The 18881-nt window shown below is 42.4% G+C and overlaps 1 protein-coding gene across 19 annotated transcripts in view; it reads left to right on the top strand.

Annotated features, from left to right (window-relative positions):
- CAMTA1 (calmodulin binding transcription activator 1) overlaps positions 1-18881 on the top strand; it is a 1356239-nt gene that overhangs the window by 1225352 nt on the left and 112006 nt on the right. For all 19 annotated transcript variants that reach the window (XM_056795879.1, XM_056795869.1, XM_056795868.1 and 16 more), the window contains one exon: positions 13035-13161. In XM_056795879.1, coding sequence (XP_056651857.1) covers positions 13035-13161 — 127 coding nt within the window. The remainder of the gene's footprint in view (positions 1-13034; positions 13162-18881) is intronic.

The raw sequence follows: 18881 nt of genomic DNA, 5'->3' as shown, positions 1-18881 counted from the left end.
TTATAACATCCTTCAAAATAGGAGGCAGTGTAGTACAATGGAAAGAGAATTGATTCAGGAGATAGAAAATCTGGTTTCATATCTCACCTCTGATATTTTCTGCCTATGAGATTATGAGTAAAGGACTTCACCTCCCTAAGCTTCAGTTTCTTTATCTGTAAAATGGATTCAACTAGAGAGATGGTCTCTAAGGTCTTCTTTGATGGGTAGCTAGGTAGAACAGTGAATAGAGAACCAGACCTGGAGTCAGGAAGCCTTGAGTTCAAATCTGACCTCAGACAATTAAGTAATCATGTAACCATAGGCAAGTCACTTAACCCTGTTTGCCTCAGTTTCCTTGTCTGTCAAATCAGCTGAAGAAGGAAATGGCAAACCACTCCAGTATCTTTGCCAAAAAAAACCCCAAAAGGGTCATGAAGAATCAGACATGACTGAATAGCAAAGGTTCCTTCTAGATCTAGAGTTATAAATATCTGTAAGTCTCATTTGTCCATCTGCACAATACAAATGACTTACCTCACAGGTTTGTCATGTAGAAAGAACTCTGTAAACCTTATAACTCCAAAGAAATTATTATTTTATTGTCCCTGGACTAGTCCCTGCATAGAGGGTACTATACAATTTCTATCCCAGCTGCTCCTTGGGTCCTCAAATGTAGAATTGTTCTAGACTCATCAATGAACACAAATTTCAAATTGGAAAGGACTTCAAAGATCATTGACTCCAGTCTCTCACTTTATAGTTGAAGAAATAATTTTTTGCCTAAAAAGTTTAAGTGGCCTGCCTAGGGTAATACAGTTAGTTAGTGTCAGAGTCAGGAACAGAGATCTAGCTGACTTGCTCAAACAAACAGGTGAAAACAGATGAAATTTCCCAGAGATCAGACCACGTTTCTATGGAAGAGGGCCTCCGGGTCTCAGTCTCAGAAGGATGAATGGGAATATCAGTTTTCAAGGGAATGGGATATTCTAAGTGTCCTCTCAGATCTGGGATAATCCAACCAACCAACTCTGTCCAGACATACTTTCTGTCTATTGTTACATGGTTCCAAAGGGGAACTGAGAGAACTCCCATAGAGAACTGACAGAATCCTGGAGTTGGAATGGACCTCAGAGTTCTAGTTCAAGTCTTCATTCCAAATTCCATAAATAGAAGACTTCACAATGCTCTTTTGACTACAGTACAGCTGCTACCCCTAGCCCAAGGTCAAGGTAGAGGTTTGGTTTTTAAAATTCTGAATCTGCAGGGCAGCTGGGTAGCTCAGTAGATTGAGAGCCAGGCCTAGAGACGGGAGGTCCTGGGTTCAAATTTAGCCTCAGATACTTCCCAGCTGTGTGACCCTGGGCCAGTCACTTGACCCCCATTGCCTAGCCCTTACCACTCTTCTGCCTTGGAACCAATACACAGTATTGATTCCAAGACGGAAGGTAAGGGTTAAAAAAAAAAATTCTGAATCTGCACCTCTCTTCCTCTTCCATTTCTGCACCTTGAGCTGTCCTTCAGTGTGGTCCTGAAGTAGACCCAGCCTCCCCAATCATGTTCTGATTCAGAGAAGTGACACACCATAGTGTCACAGTGCCAACATAGTGCCCCAGCCCAAGGGGAGGGTGCTGTCCAGGGTCTTGTTGGTCAGAATAAGCTATAGATGAAAGGAGCCTTTTATAAAATCAAAGTATTAAAAACCAGAAGGAAAGAGGGCCTCGGAAACATTGGAAATCATCTAGCCCAGCCCACTCATTTTAGAGATGAAGCAACCAGGGTTCTAAAACAAGGAAAGCAATTGATCCAAGGTCCACAGTGCATGGGGGGCAATGGGAGGGGAGGTCCTTTGAGCAATCCCTCAGCAGGGACTATGGCTATTTTTTACTGATATCAGATGGAGAAGTTTTACCTCTGACACAAATTGGCTTTATGACCCTGAAAAAATTACTTAGACTTTCAGGACATCCTACCCACCCATCCACCCACTCCCAGGCAATTCTCAAAGACCAAAAGTTGCAAAGCAGGTACTGACCTACATTGATAGAGGGAATTTCCTCACTAGGCATTCCTAACACACCAATGGAATGAAAGAGAGATGGGGGAAGAAGAAGGAAAAAAACGGACCCAAAATTCCTTCCTTCCTTCCATCTGCAGAGCTAGCCAAACTATAACAAAATGGTTAAGTATATGAGGTGTGTTCTTGGCAACCTCCCACCTCCTCTATCAGTGCTTCTGTCCTTCATCCTCATCCCATCCCTGTTCTCTTTCTCTCTCTTACTAAGCCTCCCAAGGTGCTAGCTAATAAGATTAAAAGAATGGAATCATTTTAGCAGATGTTGCCTTCAAGGAATGACTGATAGCCTGACTAAACATTTTGGATCAAAGGGTTTTGACCTGAAGGAATTTTAAAAATTCATTTTGAAAATAAAGAAATTAAAATCCAGGGAATGTGTGCCCAAGGTCACACAGATAATAATTAGCAGCAGAGTTGAAACACAGTCTCTGCTCTTCTGACTTTAAATCTAGTGATCTTTCCAACATGCCACATTTCCTCTATTGGATCAGAGAGCTCTATTTTGGAGCATTCTGAAATCATATCCTGTAGGCATTCACCTACTGTACCTGGGGACTAGGATCCCTGGAGAGGAGCAGCCCAAAAGAAGTCAAAAGCATCCTCTAGGAAAACTCAAACAAGCAAGAGAACAAAACAGTGAGATAATCCTCTCCACATTTCTCCTAGATACAAGACAGGAGATCATAGAGCTGGAGTGTAATCCAGCCCAGTGCCCCAAGACAAGCTCTGCCTGGCATAAGGGGAGAGGGCTCTGTTCTCCCCTTCAGCAATCCCCAAACCCCAGCTCCTCCTAGGCTTCTTAGGGACATACCTTGATAGTCACCCTTTTGTCCAATTCCCATCCTTCAGGTTGCCTTCTCCAACCAGAACACTAGATGGTGCACTCCACCAGTTTCTGAGTGGCCCTTGGTACCATGGGGAGCAGCACCAGGGCAATGTGGTTTAGAGTTGGGGAAATGGCGGGTTCCAGACACCAGAGCCCACAACTGAGCACTCCTGTCCAGGGCCATATGCCAGAGACTAGCTCCAGACATCCTCTTCGTCCAGGACTCCTGTCCATCATTGCCAGACTTGCTCCTTTCCTCACCACACAAAAGTCCTCCATTGAACTTTCCCTGAACCATACCTCATGTGAATTGACTTAATAGAGTGCTACTATGCTGAATGAGGGAAGTGATGGTCCTGCTGTCCTCCACTGTGGTCAATAAAACCACATCTGTAAAATTATATGAAATTCTGAGTCACAAATTTTAAGAACGTCATTGACAAATAAGAAGGAGGGGTATAGAACAAGCATTCATCCAAATACCTACTATATGCCAAGACAGGTACAAATATTATCTCATTTGATCCCACAACAATCTGGGAGATGGGTTTTATGAACTTCATTTTACAAATGAAGAAACTGAGTCAGAGAGAGATTAAATTATTTTTCCAGGATCACACAGCTAATACATGTCTGAGTCTGAATTTGAACTCAGGTCTTCTGACCCCAGCACATTAGCTGCCTTCTAGATGCAGTAGAGCAGGGCATCCTAAAGGAACTAGGAACCAAATCATCTGAAAATGGGTAGAAGGAAATAAAGATTCTTAGCCTAAAGGATAGATCATAGGAATTTCTGATTTAGAGCTGAAAGAGACTTTAGAGATTATCTGGTCCAACTTTCCCTGCCCTTATTTTACAGATGAGGAAAACAAAGCCCAGAGAGATTGAAATGATTGGGGAAGCAATGTGAGAACATTTAGTTCCTTTTGATAAGTTTAAGTTATCAGGCATAAATGAATGATATCCTGGAGCCTTGTAAGAAATGGACATTAAATACTATCAATGATCTTTCACAGTAGTGGAATGGGAAAGAATTGAGAAGAATAAATGCATTGATTTTCAAACAGGATGAAAGTGGAGTCTGGAAAGGCTATGTCACTGAGTTTGACTTTTATTCTGGGAAAAATCTAATAATATCATAACAATAATAACATAATAGCAAAGGGATGGTTAGAAAACCTGTAGAAAAGGAAGCAACGATTTAAAAAAAGGCAGCAAGACTTCTTTAAGGATAGGTCATGTCAGACTAACCTCATTTCCTTCTTGGATAGTGCTGCTTGAATGATAGATGAGATAAATACTGTAGTTTAGTTGACTTGGGTTCTAGCAAAGAATCTAACAAAATCTCTCTTCTGTGGAAAAAGATGGAGATCTAGGCTTGACCATAGTCCATTGGGAGGATTTGGGAATAGCTAAGTCATCAGACCCAAAGAGCAGTTATTAAAAGTTCCTTGTCTATCAACTCATATAGTCCCTAGGGGAGTGTCTCAGGGACCTGTGTTCTATCCTGTGCTATATAAAATTTTTATCATTGCCTTGAATAAAGGCATAAATCGCATGCTCACCAAATTTTCAGAAGATTCAAAGCTGGGAGGGACATACTAGATAGCAAAATCAAGATGCAAAAGGATCTTTACAGGCATTGAGCAAAAATCTAATAATGTTTGTAAAGCAATTTAAGGTTTACAAAATGATTTACATGTATTATCTCATTTTGCTTGATAATCTCAGCAGCCCTGGGACATGAGCTATTGTTTTTGTTGTTCAGTTATTGTGTCCCACTCTTTGTGACCCCATTTGGGGTTTTCTTAGCAAAAATTCTAGAGTAACTTTCCATTTCTTTCTCCAGCTCATTTTACAGATGAGGCAACTGAGGCAAACAGAGTTAAATGACTTGCCCAAGGTCACAGAGCTAGTAGATATGTGAGACTGGATTTGAACTCAGGTTTTCCCGACTCTAGACCCAGTGTTCTAATCACTTAGTTGCTTTGCTATTCCTAACCCCATATTACAGATGAGGGAAATGAGAGTCAGAAAGATGTGACCTACCCTGACTCTGGAGTCAGACCTCTACCACTATGCCAAGCTTCCTCTCCAGAGGTGAAGGACTTCAAATTTATTCAATATAAGGATTGAATGAAGAAATCAGGGATGCTTAGCCTGGAGAAGAGAAGGCTTAGAGGGGCATGAGTGCCGTCTTCAAATATCTAAAGGTATCATGGAGGAAAGGGATCGGACTAGTTCTTTGGCCCCAGGGGACAGACCCAGGAGTGCTGGGTGGAAGTTACAAAGCAGCAAATTTAGGCTTCATGTCAGAAAAATGTATTAGTCACTAATTTTATTAGGGAATAGTGAAATGTCTCTCTCAAGGGACATCTTCAGGCAGAGGCTCTCAGGATACCATAGTAGGGATTTCTTTGGGATATGGACTGGACTAGGTGGCCCCTGAGCTCCATTCCAATTCTGAGATCCTGTGGTTTTGTAAATGACTTGCTCAGGGTCATACATAGCAAAGTCAGATCTTCTGCTTTTAGAAAGTATAATCATTAACTTCAAATGTCTGAGTGCAGGATGGTTTCGATTTATTCTGTTTGAATGGATAAATAATGAACAAGAGTTAGCATTTATATAGGCTTTGAAGTTGGCTAAATGTTTTACATATACTGATTTGATTGTGGCACTGTGCTAAATCTTGGGAATAACAGAGAACAGAATAAGCAAGCAAGACCATCCCTGCCCTCAAGGAGTTCACATTCTAGTAGGGGAAGACAACATGCTTTGGGGAGCTGATCTAGAAACGATGGGTGAATCTTACAAGGAGGAGAATTTTAGCTCAACACAAAGAAAAACTTTCTAACAATCAGAGCTGTTTGACAGTGCCTTGTGAAGGGAGTAGATTCTTCTCTAGATATGTCTGAGCAGAAGCCAGATGGCCATCTTGTCAGATACCAGAGGGAAAAAAAAATCCTTCTTTGGCTGAGAGACTGGATGAAAGACAACCTCTAGGGTCTGTTCCAACTCTGTAAATTCTAAAATTCACCCCCTGAGTCCCAGGCTGTCTGTGTCTTACAAGATGAAAATTGACTATTCAACTAGTCTTTTCTAATGAGAGCAGTCTAGAGGATTTCGCTTGGAGTCAGGTCTACCCGTGCATATAACAAGTCCGTGAGAAGGGCAACAAGGTGGCTCAGTGGAGAAAGAGTCATACCTCAAGATAGTCCTGGGTTCAAATCTGGTCTCAACCACTTCCTAGCTGTGTGACCCTGGATATGTCACTTACCCCCAATTGCCTAGTTCTTACCTATTTTTCTGCCTTGGATCCTAAGAAGATTTTTAAAGTGCATTAGAACAGGAGGTTTCTGAAGCTTAACCTGATGATGAAGGGCCTTGAGTTCATATCACATGAGAATCATGATCATGAGAGACATACAGCTAGCTACTTTGCATGTTTGAAGACCTTTCATGAAGAAGAGGAATTTGACTCATTTTGTTTGGCCATAAAGACAGAACTAGGAGCAGTGGGGTAGAAGAGGCAGTGAGGCAGATTCAGGATGGATGTCAGAAAAAAAATGTCCCCACTAATTTGAGATATCCCATAGGATGGTGGAGGTCTTCCTCCATCCAGAGGATGGATGCCATCCCCACTCATTAGGTTTTTTTTTTTTTTTAGAATTGGTGGGGGGGGGGGTTCCAGGTATTGGTTAGACCAGTTAATTAGTCTACTCACAAATCCTATGATTCTGTGATATCCCTAAGGTGATGTCAACAGTGAGAATTGAAGGACAAGGAAGAGAAAAGGCGATAAAGCTTTTAGTACCCTCCCATTATATCACGTAGGCTCTTTGATCAGGGAAAACCTTGCCACGGCTAGTGGAAGTGAGGAGAGCTGGGAGGGGGCCTGTGTGCCCAGAAGTCTCTTGGATCTTAGAGATCACCTAAGATTCTTCTCTAGATAAGTGTGAGCAGAGACCAGATGGCCATCTAGTCAGATACCATAGAAAAGAATTCCTTCTTTGGTTGAGAGATTGAGTGAAAGGCAACCTCTAGGATCTGTTCCAACTCAGTAATTCTAAGATTCTAAGAAGGGACCTTAGGGGCCATCTAGACCAACCCTCTCTTTTTACAAAAAAAGGAAACCGAGACCTGAGAAAATGAAGTGACTTCCCCATGGTCAGTCACATAGAAAGTAAATGTTAAAACACAGGATCTCAGGTTACAGAGGCGAGACTCTTCCTATCAGATGTGGATGTAGAGTCAGAGGACCTCTGCTAGTCGCAACCTGTGTGTCCCTGGGCAAACCACTGAAGCTCCTTGGCCTCAGTTTTCCATTTACAAAATGAGGAGCATTGAGCTGACCTCTAAGGTTCTTTCCTCTGATCCTGAGATCCAGTGTATGAAGCAGCTGTCCTTATGGTCACCAGATAGCCCTAAGGAACCTCACTAGAAGCAAGTATCTTCCTGATCATAGATCCTAAAGCTCAATATCAGCCCCAGAATGAGCTGCCTTCCTAGGGCCATTTGTAGACGCTAGTGGGCAGACAAAGACTAGATGCAGAGATTGGTCAGAGTGAGAGCTTCTAGAGCTGCTTCAGACACTTGGTCAGATCCAATACCAGCTTTCAGTGAGGACATCTCTCCCTCCTTTCCCCTATTCTCCCCTTCCCTTGTTGTCTCCCCACCCCCTTCCTGGCACAGATCCAGCACTAGCTGGTTGGTACTTAAGGGAGTTGGGGCCAATTCTTAGAATGACATGCTCTGGAAAGCCCAGGTCCTCTTTCCTGGTGAGAGGTGGAGGAGCAATCTGTCCTGGGCCATGGATCCTAAAGGGGAGCTTGGCTTAGACAGGGTCATCTAGGGCCTTCTCCCAGGGCTTGTGCTGCCCAATTCCATGCAGCACTGCTGGGAAAGCAGCTGTTTTTATAGCCTCAATGGAAACTCTCCCAGTTGCTCTGTGTGTGGAGGAGAGATGACGTCAGGAGTGGTTCCCAGTCTGTCTGCGTGGGTGGGTAGCATAGACGCAGATGCCCAAAAGATTGGGGGGGGGGCAGGAGGAGATGAGGGGAAGGCAGGGCTTTGGAATGTAAAGTCACCCTGAGCCCACATCCCCATCACATCCCTTCTTGATTTGGCAGGAGAGATGACCAGATTCTTGTCTCCCAGCTCTTGAGTTCCCATTTCTCCCCATCCCTCTTGTTCTGAGCCTTTACATTCCTCCACACAGAATCATACAGAATTTGAGTTGACACAAACCTAGCCCAGTATTCTCTTTCCTCTAACCCTACCTTTCTCCTTCCCCTGATGCTAAATCTTTCTCCATCGTTTTAACATCTTCCCACAAGCTCTATAACATGTAATGATTGAAATTCTCAAGGGACAGTATTTCTTCATTTTAAAATAATTTATTACTGTATAACCTTGGGCAAGTGGCTTAACCCCCATTGCCTAGCCCTGACCACTCTTCTGCCTTGAAACCAGTACTGATTCTAAGATGGAAGGTAAAGATTGAAAAAAAAAGAAAGAAAAGAATTTATTAATTGACCAATCAAGACATCCTAATCTGGTCAAAGGACTCTCTCGATAAATCCAAGACCCTGAAACTCCTGGCCCAGGAACCTCTAGGTCCTTTGGGAGCTCATCATTCAGCTCCTTTCTTGAATATCCCAAGACATCTCTGATTGGTAGATAGCTAATTAGGAGGTGGTCCATCAAACTCTCAGCCCTTCCCCAAACCGACACTAAGGGTTGTCAGAGTGGGTTGTCCCTTAGGCAGGAATAGAATCATTATAAAACATTCCTGTTAGCCAGAATTTGTGAAAGGAAATTGCAAAAATCTGTTGACTAGATGGTGCCTGAGGTCCCTTGGCACAGAAATTCTCTCTGAGACACAGGAATTGATGAGAGCCTTCCTTATCTAGGCCCCCAGTAGAGTAATTAATACAGTATATGAAAAATAAATTCTCACAATCAGTAGGAGCTGATGGGGGATCCAAGACATGGCAGCGGCATCTGAAACTCAGAAGCATCTCTCACCAGTTCTGATGCTCCAGGTTTGGACGAGAGGGATAGATGGAATCCCCTCTCATCCACACTCTCACCCAAAGCGGGAATCATCCATCCTAAGCATCTCTGACAAGATGATCATCTGCCCTCTGCCTGCCCATAGGTGTAGAACTAGAAGGGACCTCAGAAGCTCTGGAGACCAGAACCCTCATTTTACAGACGAGGAGACTGAGGCCCAGAGAGATTAAGTAGCTTGTTCAACATCATACAATAAATCATCAATACAACATCATGTAAGTAGTAAATGGAAGAGGCAAAATTTGAACTTCTGACTCCAGTCACTACTCTTTTCCATTGTAGCAACCTACCTCCTTCTGGTAAGATATTAGGGGAAGCTAGGTACCTTAGAGGACAAAGAGGTGGATCTGGAGGTTGGAGGTCCTGAGTTCAAATCTGACCTTAGCTACTTTCTAAGACAATATTTAGTGTCAATTCTAAGACAGGAAATAAGGGTTTAAGTATGTATATATCTAAACATATATATTAAATAAGTATTTATAATATATTATATAAGTATATAATATATTAAATATGTGTAGGATATAGAAAATATAGGTTGATGAGGAAAGAATGGACAATTTCTCACTCTAAGCTCTTTTTCCCATCCTCTTCCCTGTTCTTATTGAGTTTGGAAAGCTTAGAATCATTAAACCTAGAATACCAGAGCTGAAAGGGAGAGGAAGGGTTATCTAATCCAACTCTCTCATTTTACATTTGAAGAAACTAAGGCTGAGGGGGGTGACTTGCTGAGAACTCTATTATCTCCCTGTTAGAATCTATTAGAAAGTTCTTCCTTTTACTAAGTCAGACTCTGCCTCCTTATAACATCCTCTTCTCAGTGGTCCTACTACTTCTGCCCTCTGGAATCCTCATAAAATAAATCCAGTTAGTCAACAGGCACTTATTAATAATTTACAATGTGTTAAGCACTCTTTTAAAAATTTAAAGACAAATAAAAAGAAAAAATAGTACCTACCCTCAAGGAGCTTATATTCTAATGAGTCCGTATGTATATAAATAGGAACATGGAAGGTTTATAGTAGGCACCTAGATGTCTCAATGGATAAAGCACTAAATCTAGAGTCAGGAAGACCTGAGTTCAAATCCAACCTCAGACATTTATTAGCTATGTGACCCAGGACAAGTCACTTAACCTCTGTTTGCCCTAATTCATTGGAGAAGGAAATGGCCAACCAGCCCAGTATCTTTGCCATGAAAACCCCATGGAGAGTATGTTCCACAGGGTCACAAAGATTTGGACACACCTGAATTGATTGAACAATAACACAACATTGCAAGGTGCATACAGAGTAGACAGAAATTCATTTTAAAAGGAAAGAAATGAGCAGATGGACATGGGATGGTGAAGAGAAACAAGAGGATCAGAAAGGTCTCTTACAGGATGTGGTGTTTCACCTGAGTCTTAGAGGGAGCCTAGGATTCAAAGAATCAGAAAAGCACTCCAGGCATGGAAGATATCCAGTAAAATATCATGGAGATGGGAAATGGAGCATCACATAAGAGGGACAGCAATTAGATCAATGCCTCCTCCTAAACGGATACTTCAGGTCCTTTTTACTTTTTTAAAATCCTTAGCTTCTGTCTTGGAATCAATACTAAGTAAGAGCTGGGCAGTCAGGGTTCAGTGACTTGCCCAAAGTCACATAGCCAGGAAGTATCTGAGTCCAGATCTGAACCCAAGTCTTCCTTCTCTATCCTCTGAGCTATCTAGCTGTCCCTGATGCTCCAGATCCTTGAAGATAGGCACCATATTCCCCTCCCGACTTCCTAAGTTCGTTCCCTTTTCCTTAGCTTGGTGGTTCTGTCCTTGGAAGGGAACTTACCTGGCTACATGTACCTCCAGGATGTTCCCTGTTCTTACCATGTCCTCAGTGACCCCAGGGCTTCAGCTCCTACTCAGTGAATCCATCTAGTTCTTAGCTATCACTGGCTTCAGGACACTTTCGTGTATCACAAAAGTTTCCTGCTGTCTTGTCCAATCACTGAGGATACCTGAATATTTTTTTGCTAACTGGTTATGGTGACAACTTGATAGGGTGAGGCAGGAGTCATGGAATCAGTTGGTGCAAATCTACATGCTATCTGTTTCTTTATTTATGATTAAGTAAATGGTAGCTTCAACTATATTCTAATGGTATGCAGTCCAGTGCTAGGGAGGTGCCAAACTCTCTACATTCTATTGTACTTAGACCATTTCTGGAGTGCGTTCTATATAGATCTACGCAAGGCAGAAAGGTTGGGAGAGAATGCTCTAGAATCCCATGGGTTCCAACCAGTTTAGAAACGAGTGCTCCATTGGAAGAAGGACATTGGCAAGCTGGTGAACTTCTAGCCGAGAACTACTAGGAGGGTGAAGAACCTCAAGTTTATATCATCTGAGCTGAAGGAGCTAGGGATGTTTTAGCCTAGAGAAGAGAAGTCTTAAGGGGCAACTAGGTGGCTGAGTGGATTAAGAGCCATGCCTGGAGACAAGAGGTCTTAGGTTCAAATTTGACCTCAGATACTTTCTGGCTGTGTGACCCTGGACAAGTCACTTAATTCCCATTGCCTAGCCCTCACTACACTTCTGCCTTGGAACCAATATATAGTATTGATTCTAAGACAGAAAGTAAATATTTAAAAGGGGAAAAAATGAGGAGATGTCTCAATGGGGAAATAATAGCTATTTTCAAGTATTTGAAAGTATATCATGTTGAAGGAGGAATTATCCTTATCCTTTTTGGCCTCAGAGTAGCAATAAATGGAGGTTGTAAACAGCGGCAAATTTAAGTTTGATTAAAAGGCTAAATTTCACAGGCTCCTGAATCTAGATCTGGAAGGATCCTCAGAAGTCATCTGGTCCCTCTTGTTACAGATGAGGAAACTGAGGACCAAGGATATCAAGTGCTTTGCTCAAGATCATATGGGTAGTAAATGTCAGAGGCAGAATTTGAACTCAGGTCATAGGATCATAGTTTCCTAAATTTAGACCTAGGAGAGACCTCAGAGGTCATCTAGTGCAATCACTTTGTTTAACAATTGAGGACACTGAGGCTTAGACATTGGTGATGACCTCTGGTCACACAGTATCATCACAGGCAGCATAGGAACACAGATCCTCTGACTCCACAATCAATGTTCTTTCTACTCTACCTCAACATCCTAATTAGAATAATCCCAAAGTGGAATGAGCTGCCTTTGGAAAATGGTGACTTTCTCCTTGTTAAAGTGGATAATCTTTTATTAGGCATGTTATAGCAAGAATTCTTACTCAAGTTCAAGCTGAATAAGGAAACCAAAGCATTCCCTTCCAACTCTGACATTCTGTGATGTGAGGAAATGGGTGGGCACATGGCAGAAAGGTTGAGAGAGAATGCCCCAGAATTCTGCAGATTCCAGCCAGTTCTCAGGTGTGTCAGGGGCTCAGAAAGATGGAGAAACACGGCATCTCACTTTTTATTTCTTTGTTTTGGTCCAAGATACCTATGACCCCTTTGTGTGAAAGCCAAATTTGGGGGCTCCATCCTAAAGTAGAGAAATTAGGATTCCTGGAGGGGGAGACCCCACTGTCATTCTGAGTAAAAGAGCTAGGACAGGGAAAGAGGAAGCACACCCTAACCTTACCCTTCCCTCTTCTAGAAATCAATTCCTTATAGCAAACAATTTTTAAAAAGGAAAGGAAAATGGTTTGGGAAAAGGAACTAACATTTCAACCAATTCTAACATTATATAATGTTCCTCACCCATAGTCCCATCCACCCACCCACCCAGCACAGAATAGAGTTGCCTTTTCACATCTCTTCTTTAGGGCCAAACTTGGCCATTATAGTCACACAGCTTTCTACTTAGATTTTGCTGTTGTTCCTCCTGTTATGTATATTTTTGTCCTGGCTCTGCTTACTTCCCTTTGCATCAGTCCATATACGTCTTCCCATGCTTCTCTGTATTTTTCAAATCTCGCTCTTTTCTCCTTTCAGTAGGGTCTCTTAGTCCAGCTCATCCACGTTGTACCCTTGCTCCCAGCAGCCTGCTACCTTCTGTCGTTCACTATGCCCCCCCCCCTCACTTTCCTTTGTCTTCCTTTTCTTCCAGGGAGGAGTGAAAGTCCTGATCACAGGCCCATGGCAAGAAGCCAGCAATAACTACAGTTGCCTGTTTGACCAGATCTCAGTGCCTGCGTCCTTGATACAGCCAGGGGTGCTTCGATGCTATTGTCCAGGTAAGCAGGACAGCTTCCTCAGAGCATTGCCAAACCAGGTATTAGACTGAAAGTTCAATGAATCAGGAGACTGGGAACTGGGGGAAAAAGGGGGCCAAGGAGAAGGGTTTCATCCTAGCTCTGCCACTAACTAGCTTCATAACCTTGAGTAAGCCATTTCCCATCTCTGAGACTCAGCTCCTTTCCCTGTAAAAGGAGAAGGCTTGAGAACTCTTTGAAATGATAATGACCAATCCTGGCCCCAGAGAAGGTGAGGAAATATACCTCCATCCTTTAGCTGAAGAGGTAGGATGCTGTGGATGGGCAATGTGGCATATACTGTCAAACAAGGCTACTGGGGCCATAAGTTTTTCTTGTTTTTCTTATTGTCATAACAGAAGGTTTACTTTGAGAGTTTTGTATACCCAACACCTAGCACAATGCCACCCTCAAATAATTTTTGTTGTCCAATCACATCCAACTCTTCATGGCCTTATAAGAGATTTTCTTGGCAAAGATGCTGGACTGGTTTGCCAGTTCCCTCCATAATAGATTAGACAAATAAAAGTTAAGTGACTTGCCCAAGGTCACACAGCTAATAAGTACCCAATCAGGTGAACATATAGTAGTTGTTTAGTAAAGGCTTGTTGATTGATGAATCAGTTTGGAGTGCAAGGGAGGCAGCTACATTTCAGTGAATAGATCCCTGGACCTGGAATCCGGAAGACCCAAGTTTAAATCCAGCTTCAGATCCTTCCTAGCCACATGACTAGGCAAGTCACTTAACCTCTGCTGCCCCAGTTTTCTCATCTCTCAAATAGTAATGCCTACCTCCAGGATTATTATGAGGATAAAATGAGATATTTGTAAGTGTTTTGCAAAACTTAAAGTACTTTATAAATTCTAGCTGTTGTTTTTTATAATACAGAAATTATTATTATGTAAAAACAAAAAGAATCAATAAAACTTTAAATAAGCAATGCAGAATGAGGGAAATAAACAATGGACTTGATCTCAGTTTTTTAATCTGTTAAAATGAGATGATATCTCAAGTTCAGCATTGCTACTCTGGGTTCTAAAGGCCTTTTTTCTCAGGCTTTGGGATAAAGGAAAGAGCCCTGAATCTGAGTCGCAGACTTCTGTGTGGCCTTGGGCAAATCATTTGACTTCTCTGGACCTCAGTTTTCTCCTTCCTAAAATCATGGAGCAGAACTAAATACTCTGCAAAGGCCCTTCCAGTGCTAACATCCTATGTTCTCCCATCCTTCCTATTTTTAATATTCTGTGATACTGAGATCTCCAATAGAAGTGGAGATGCCTCCAACTCCAAGAATTCAATTCTATTTAATTCAGTAAGTATTTTAAAGTGCCTACTGTGTGCAAGGCACAGTGCTAGGTTCTAAAAGATCTCCTACCTAGAATTGGTCCCAGAGAGTACTAAGGCCACTACCCACAGGACCTTCAAAGGCCAAGCCAATTGAGCCTAAGTGTGGGTCATCTTGGTACCACCCCTTCCCCAACTGGAAGCAAGAACAAAATTAGATCAGCTTCTCAAATAAATACAAATTATTGCAAAGAACAGGGCAGCATTATTGGGGACAAGTTGGAGGTGGGAAAGTTCTATCACCCTTTATACTAGACTTTTAGGTTTCTTTTTTTTAATAACCCTTACCTTTGGTCTTAGCATCAACTTTAAGACAGAAGAGCAGTAAAGGATAGGCAAATGAAGTTAAGTGATTTTCCCAGGGTCACAGAATTAGGAAGAGTCTGAGGCCAAAGTTGAATCCAGGTCCTCCTGCCTCCAAGCCTGGCTCTCTATCTACTGTGCCACCTATCTGCCCCTGAGACTATAAGTTACATTAGGACAGGCAACCTAGCCTCTAAATTTTCCTCAGCATCTAACTAACAGAATAATTAACTATAGGATGCTCTGCACATAGGGGATGTTTAACCAATATTTGTTGAATGACTGACTGGATGGATAGATGTATGGATGGATGAATAGATGGATGGAAGGATGGATGGATGGATGGATAGATGGATGGATGGAAGGATGGATGGATGGATGGATGGATGGAAGGATAGATATGGATAGATAGATGGATAGATGGATGGATGGATGGATGGATGGATGGATGGATGGATGGATGGATGGATGGATGAATTCAGTGTCAAGCTGTCTTGCTAGAAATAAAAGGAGAGAATGAATGCATAGGGGGAAGGGATGTGAGCAGGCAACACTTGGAGTCACCAAGACAATAGTTTCCACTTGAGCTCCAGAGGTATATCACTCTGAACCTTTTCCCCTCAATTTCCTCTTGCCTCCCCCAGCCTCTAATTGACTTGTTCTTTCCCTTGAGCTTTTAGCTTGGTTCTGCCCTCTGATATCCTTTCAAGCTGTTGGAAATCCCTCACTCCTAGAGGGCTGTAAGGGAGAAACTTCAATTAATAACCCCATTAAAGGTCCTTGGTGCAAATGCTGTCTCTTCCACTTAATGCCCATGTGTCCTCGACTTAACCTGTCTGTAATACAGTTTCCTCATCTATAAAATGAGAGGAAGGCACTGGATCAGAGATGTCATATACTCAGCCCATAGTCAGCTCACAGTACTCTCAAGAGCAGCCTAAAGCAAATTAAAATATAATGGCAAAATGCTAAACAAAATAAATAAAAATGTAATCAAACATAGATGATGTTAATGTGTGGTTTTCTAGGTCAATTTGCAGTGCTAGGGATCTTTATGTCCAGTTTAGTGGCCCCCTTCCTGTTTTTATCCGAGTCTGATACCACTGTATTAAATTACCTCTGGGGCCCCTTGAGGCCCCATATCTCTGCTCCTTTATTAATAAATGAGTTAATTATAAATTAATTAATTAATACAAATAAAGATTTATTTTAAAAATCTACTAACCCCTCTCTGCCCCTTCAATTTATGAAGGGCTGCTTCCTAGACTAGGTGCACTACTCTAGCAAGAAACAAGAAAAGACAATGGAGAAAAAAAAAGCAAAGGGGGCCAGCGATGTTCAGGTCTACCAAGGGCCTCCACTACTCAGGCAGGCCCATAGCCCAGAAAATTCTTGGGCTGGAGCCATCTCAGATGCTCACCTAGCTATTGTGTGAAACCTATAATAACCCGGAGATGAGAAACGTATGGGCCACATCCCCTGGAAAGGAGAGGACAACATGCTATTAAACTGTCCATTTCCCAGCAGCTGCTGGAGCCATTTGGCTTGCACTCAAAATAGATGCCACTTCTATACCTGGTCTTTGTCTGCCTTGAAACACAGATCACGCCTGCCTGCCTTCTGCAGCCCCCTGCCCCCAGGGAGAGGAGGAAGACTACTTGGCTTCACCTGTCCCCCATAGGACACAGTGGTTCCCTGAAGAACAAGGTTCTGCTCTTTGTTCTGTTGTCCCAAGCACTCCCATATTTCATGCAGATGGAGCAAGGAGAAAGCTCCCCAGCCCATCCTCCCTTCCTGATACCATAACACAATACTACAAGCACTCACTAAATGCTTACCCAGTGCCAGGCTCTCTGCTAGGCACTAGGGAAACAAAGATGTACTATGGAAGATCCAGAGTGGCAGCATTGGAAAAGACTTCTTAGGTTTTTTAGAATGGGTTCTACTTCAACAGGTGAAGAGGGAAAGGGCAGGCATTGGGGGGCTCTAGAGGCAGCAATGATGGATTTGGAGTCAGAAAGACGTGGTTGTGTGACCCTGGGAAAGTCAACTAACCTCTGAGCCTTAATATCTTCAATTTTAAAATGAGGATAATGAAAGCACCTACATTATAAGGCTGTTGTAATAATATTTGTCAGACCTTTACAAACTGTAAAGTGCTCTATAAAACTGATTATTATTACAGATACAGGGAAAAGCATAAGCAAAGACATGAGAGAGGGACTGAGTGGTCCAGTGAAATGGGAGTATAAAGTACATGAAAGAGAGCTAGAAAAGATGAAGGTAGAAGAGTGGTGGGTGCCTTATTATGAAAAGCCTTGAATGCCAGGCAGAGCAATTAGAGCTTTGGACCTCAATACTCCAAGGAGTCCATCATGAGCTCTTCCTCCACTGATACAGATTGATACCCCTCTTCGACTTAGCAGATGGCCTATATGAACTGCCTGGTTAAATAATTAATTCCCTTGTGGCCAACCTGGTTCTGAGGGTCTCCAAACATAACCAAGCTGATCCTTGAACAAGAGTCCATCACATCAGCCATCAGGGAGCCTCTACTTGGAGGTCTTCCAGCTTACTGAGACCTGCCAGGACTTGTGTTCATAGCCTTTGAGATCCAAAGGCCACCTCCGTGGCATAAGGAACCACCAGAACAGGGCAGTAATGAACAGGGAACCTTTAGCAGTTCTTAATAAATATCTGCTGAATGGCCTTATCTGTAAGATGAAGGGATTGGACTAGAGATCTTAGATTCTCTGGGTGGGTCAGTGACTTAGTAAGTGAATGATTGAATGAATGAATGAATGAATGAATGAATGAATGAATGAATGAATGAATGAATGAATCCATGAATCCATGAATCCATGAATCCATGAATCCATGAATCCATGAATCCATGAATGAATGAACAGTACACAAGGCTGGAGATGCTCCCCAGAGTAAGGGTCTCAAATGAGAGGTATCCCTCTTTACAAAAGTTCTTTCCCTTCTGAAACTAACAGAAAATTAAATTGTCCTTTTAGAAAGATGTGGATGGGATCCCAGAATGTTAACCTAGTCGCTCTGGACATTTTTTTTTATCTCTACAAAACTCAAGGCCTTAGTTTCCTTCTTTTTAAAATTAGGTTTAGGTTCCTTCCAGCTCCAGATCTGTTATGAAATGACTCAGATTGTTAGAGGTGGGAGGAACCTTAGATAACACCTAATTCTTTTCTTTCATTTGACAAAGGTAAAAACTGAACTCCAGAGGAGGAAAGAGACTCATACAAAGTCACACAACAAGTTGGTGGAAGACTGGCTTCATGGAAGTCAAGCTTCCTGAATCCTATTTTAGCTAAACCATACTGCTTCCCCTTAAAATCTCCTAAGGAAAAAGCCACACAAAGGGTTCCAATTAGATTCTCTTATTTCCTGTCCTCCTCTCTTCCCCTCCCCTCTCTTTTCTGTTCCTCTCTTCCTCTTTCCTATTCCCCTTTGTCTCAGGCTCTCTCTGCTTATCTCTTTATCTCTGTCTCTGTCTTTCTCTACATGCCCAGTCTAGACACTGCTATGATAGTCTCTCTCTCAATATTTCTCTCTCTATTTTTCTGTCTCTCTGTCTCTCTCTTGCCCTCCCTCTCCATTAACTTCCTTCAATCAATCAATCAGTCAGTACATACTTATGGGATACCTACTGTGTGCCAGACACTTTACTAGATGCCAAGGATAAAAAGGAAAAATGAATAAACAATCATTGCCCCCAAAGAGCTTACAAAAATCAAGTCAGGACAAGGAGTGGAGGTGGGGGGAAGAAAAGGAACATACATTTATTAAATGCCTACTATGTGCCAGGCACTATGGCACTAACAAATATGATCTCATTTGATAGGAGTAGAGTACCAGGGCTCCCCAAAACCAAGCCCCTCAAACTGCTCTGGTAGCAATGAGTAGGAAGATGTAAGGTACGGGGAAGCTCAGTGGATTGAGAGCCAGGTCTAGAGATGGGAGGTCCTGGGTTCAAATCTGACCTCAGACATATCCTAGCTGTGTGACACTGAGCAAGTCACTTAATCCCCAT

Source organism: Monodelphis domestica, chromosome 4 (assembly GCF_027887165.1).
Source record: "Monodelphis domestica isolate mMonDom1 chromosome 4, mMonDom1.pri, whole genome shotgun sequence".
Lineage (NCBI taxonomy): Eukaryota > Metazoa > Chordata > Mammalia > Didelphimorphia > Didelphidae > Monodelphis > Monodelphis domestica.
Note: the sequence above shows the minus strand (reverse complement) of the source record. Positions and strands in the feature narration are given on the sequence as shown.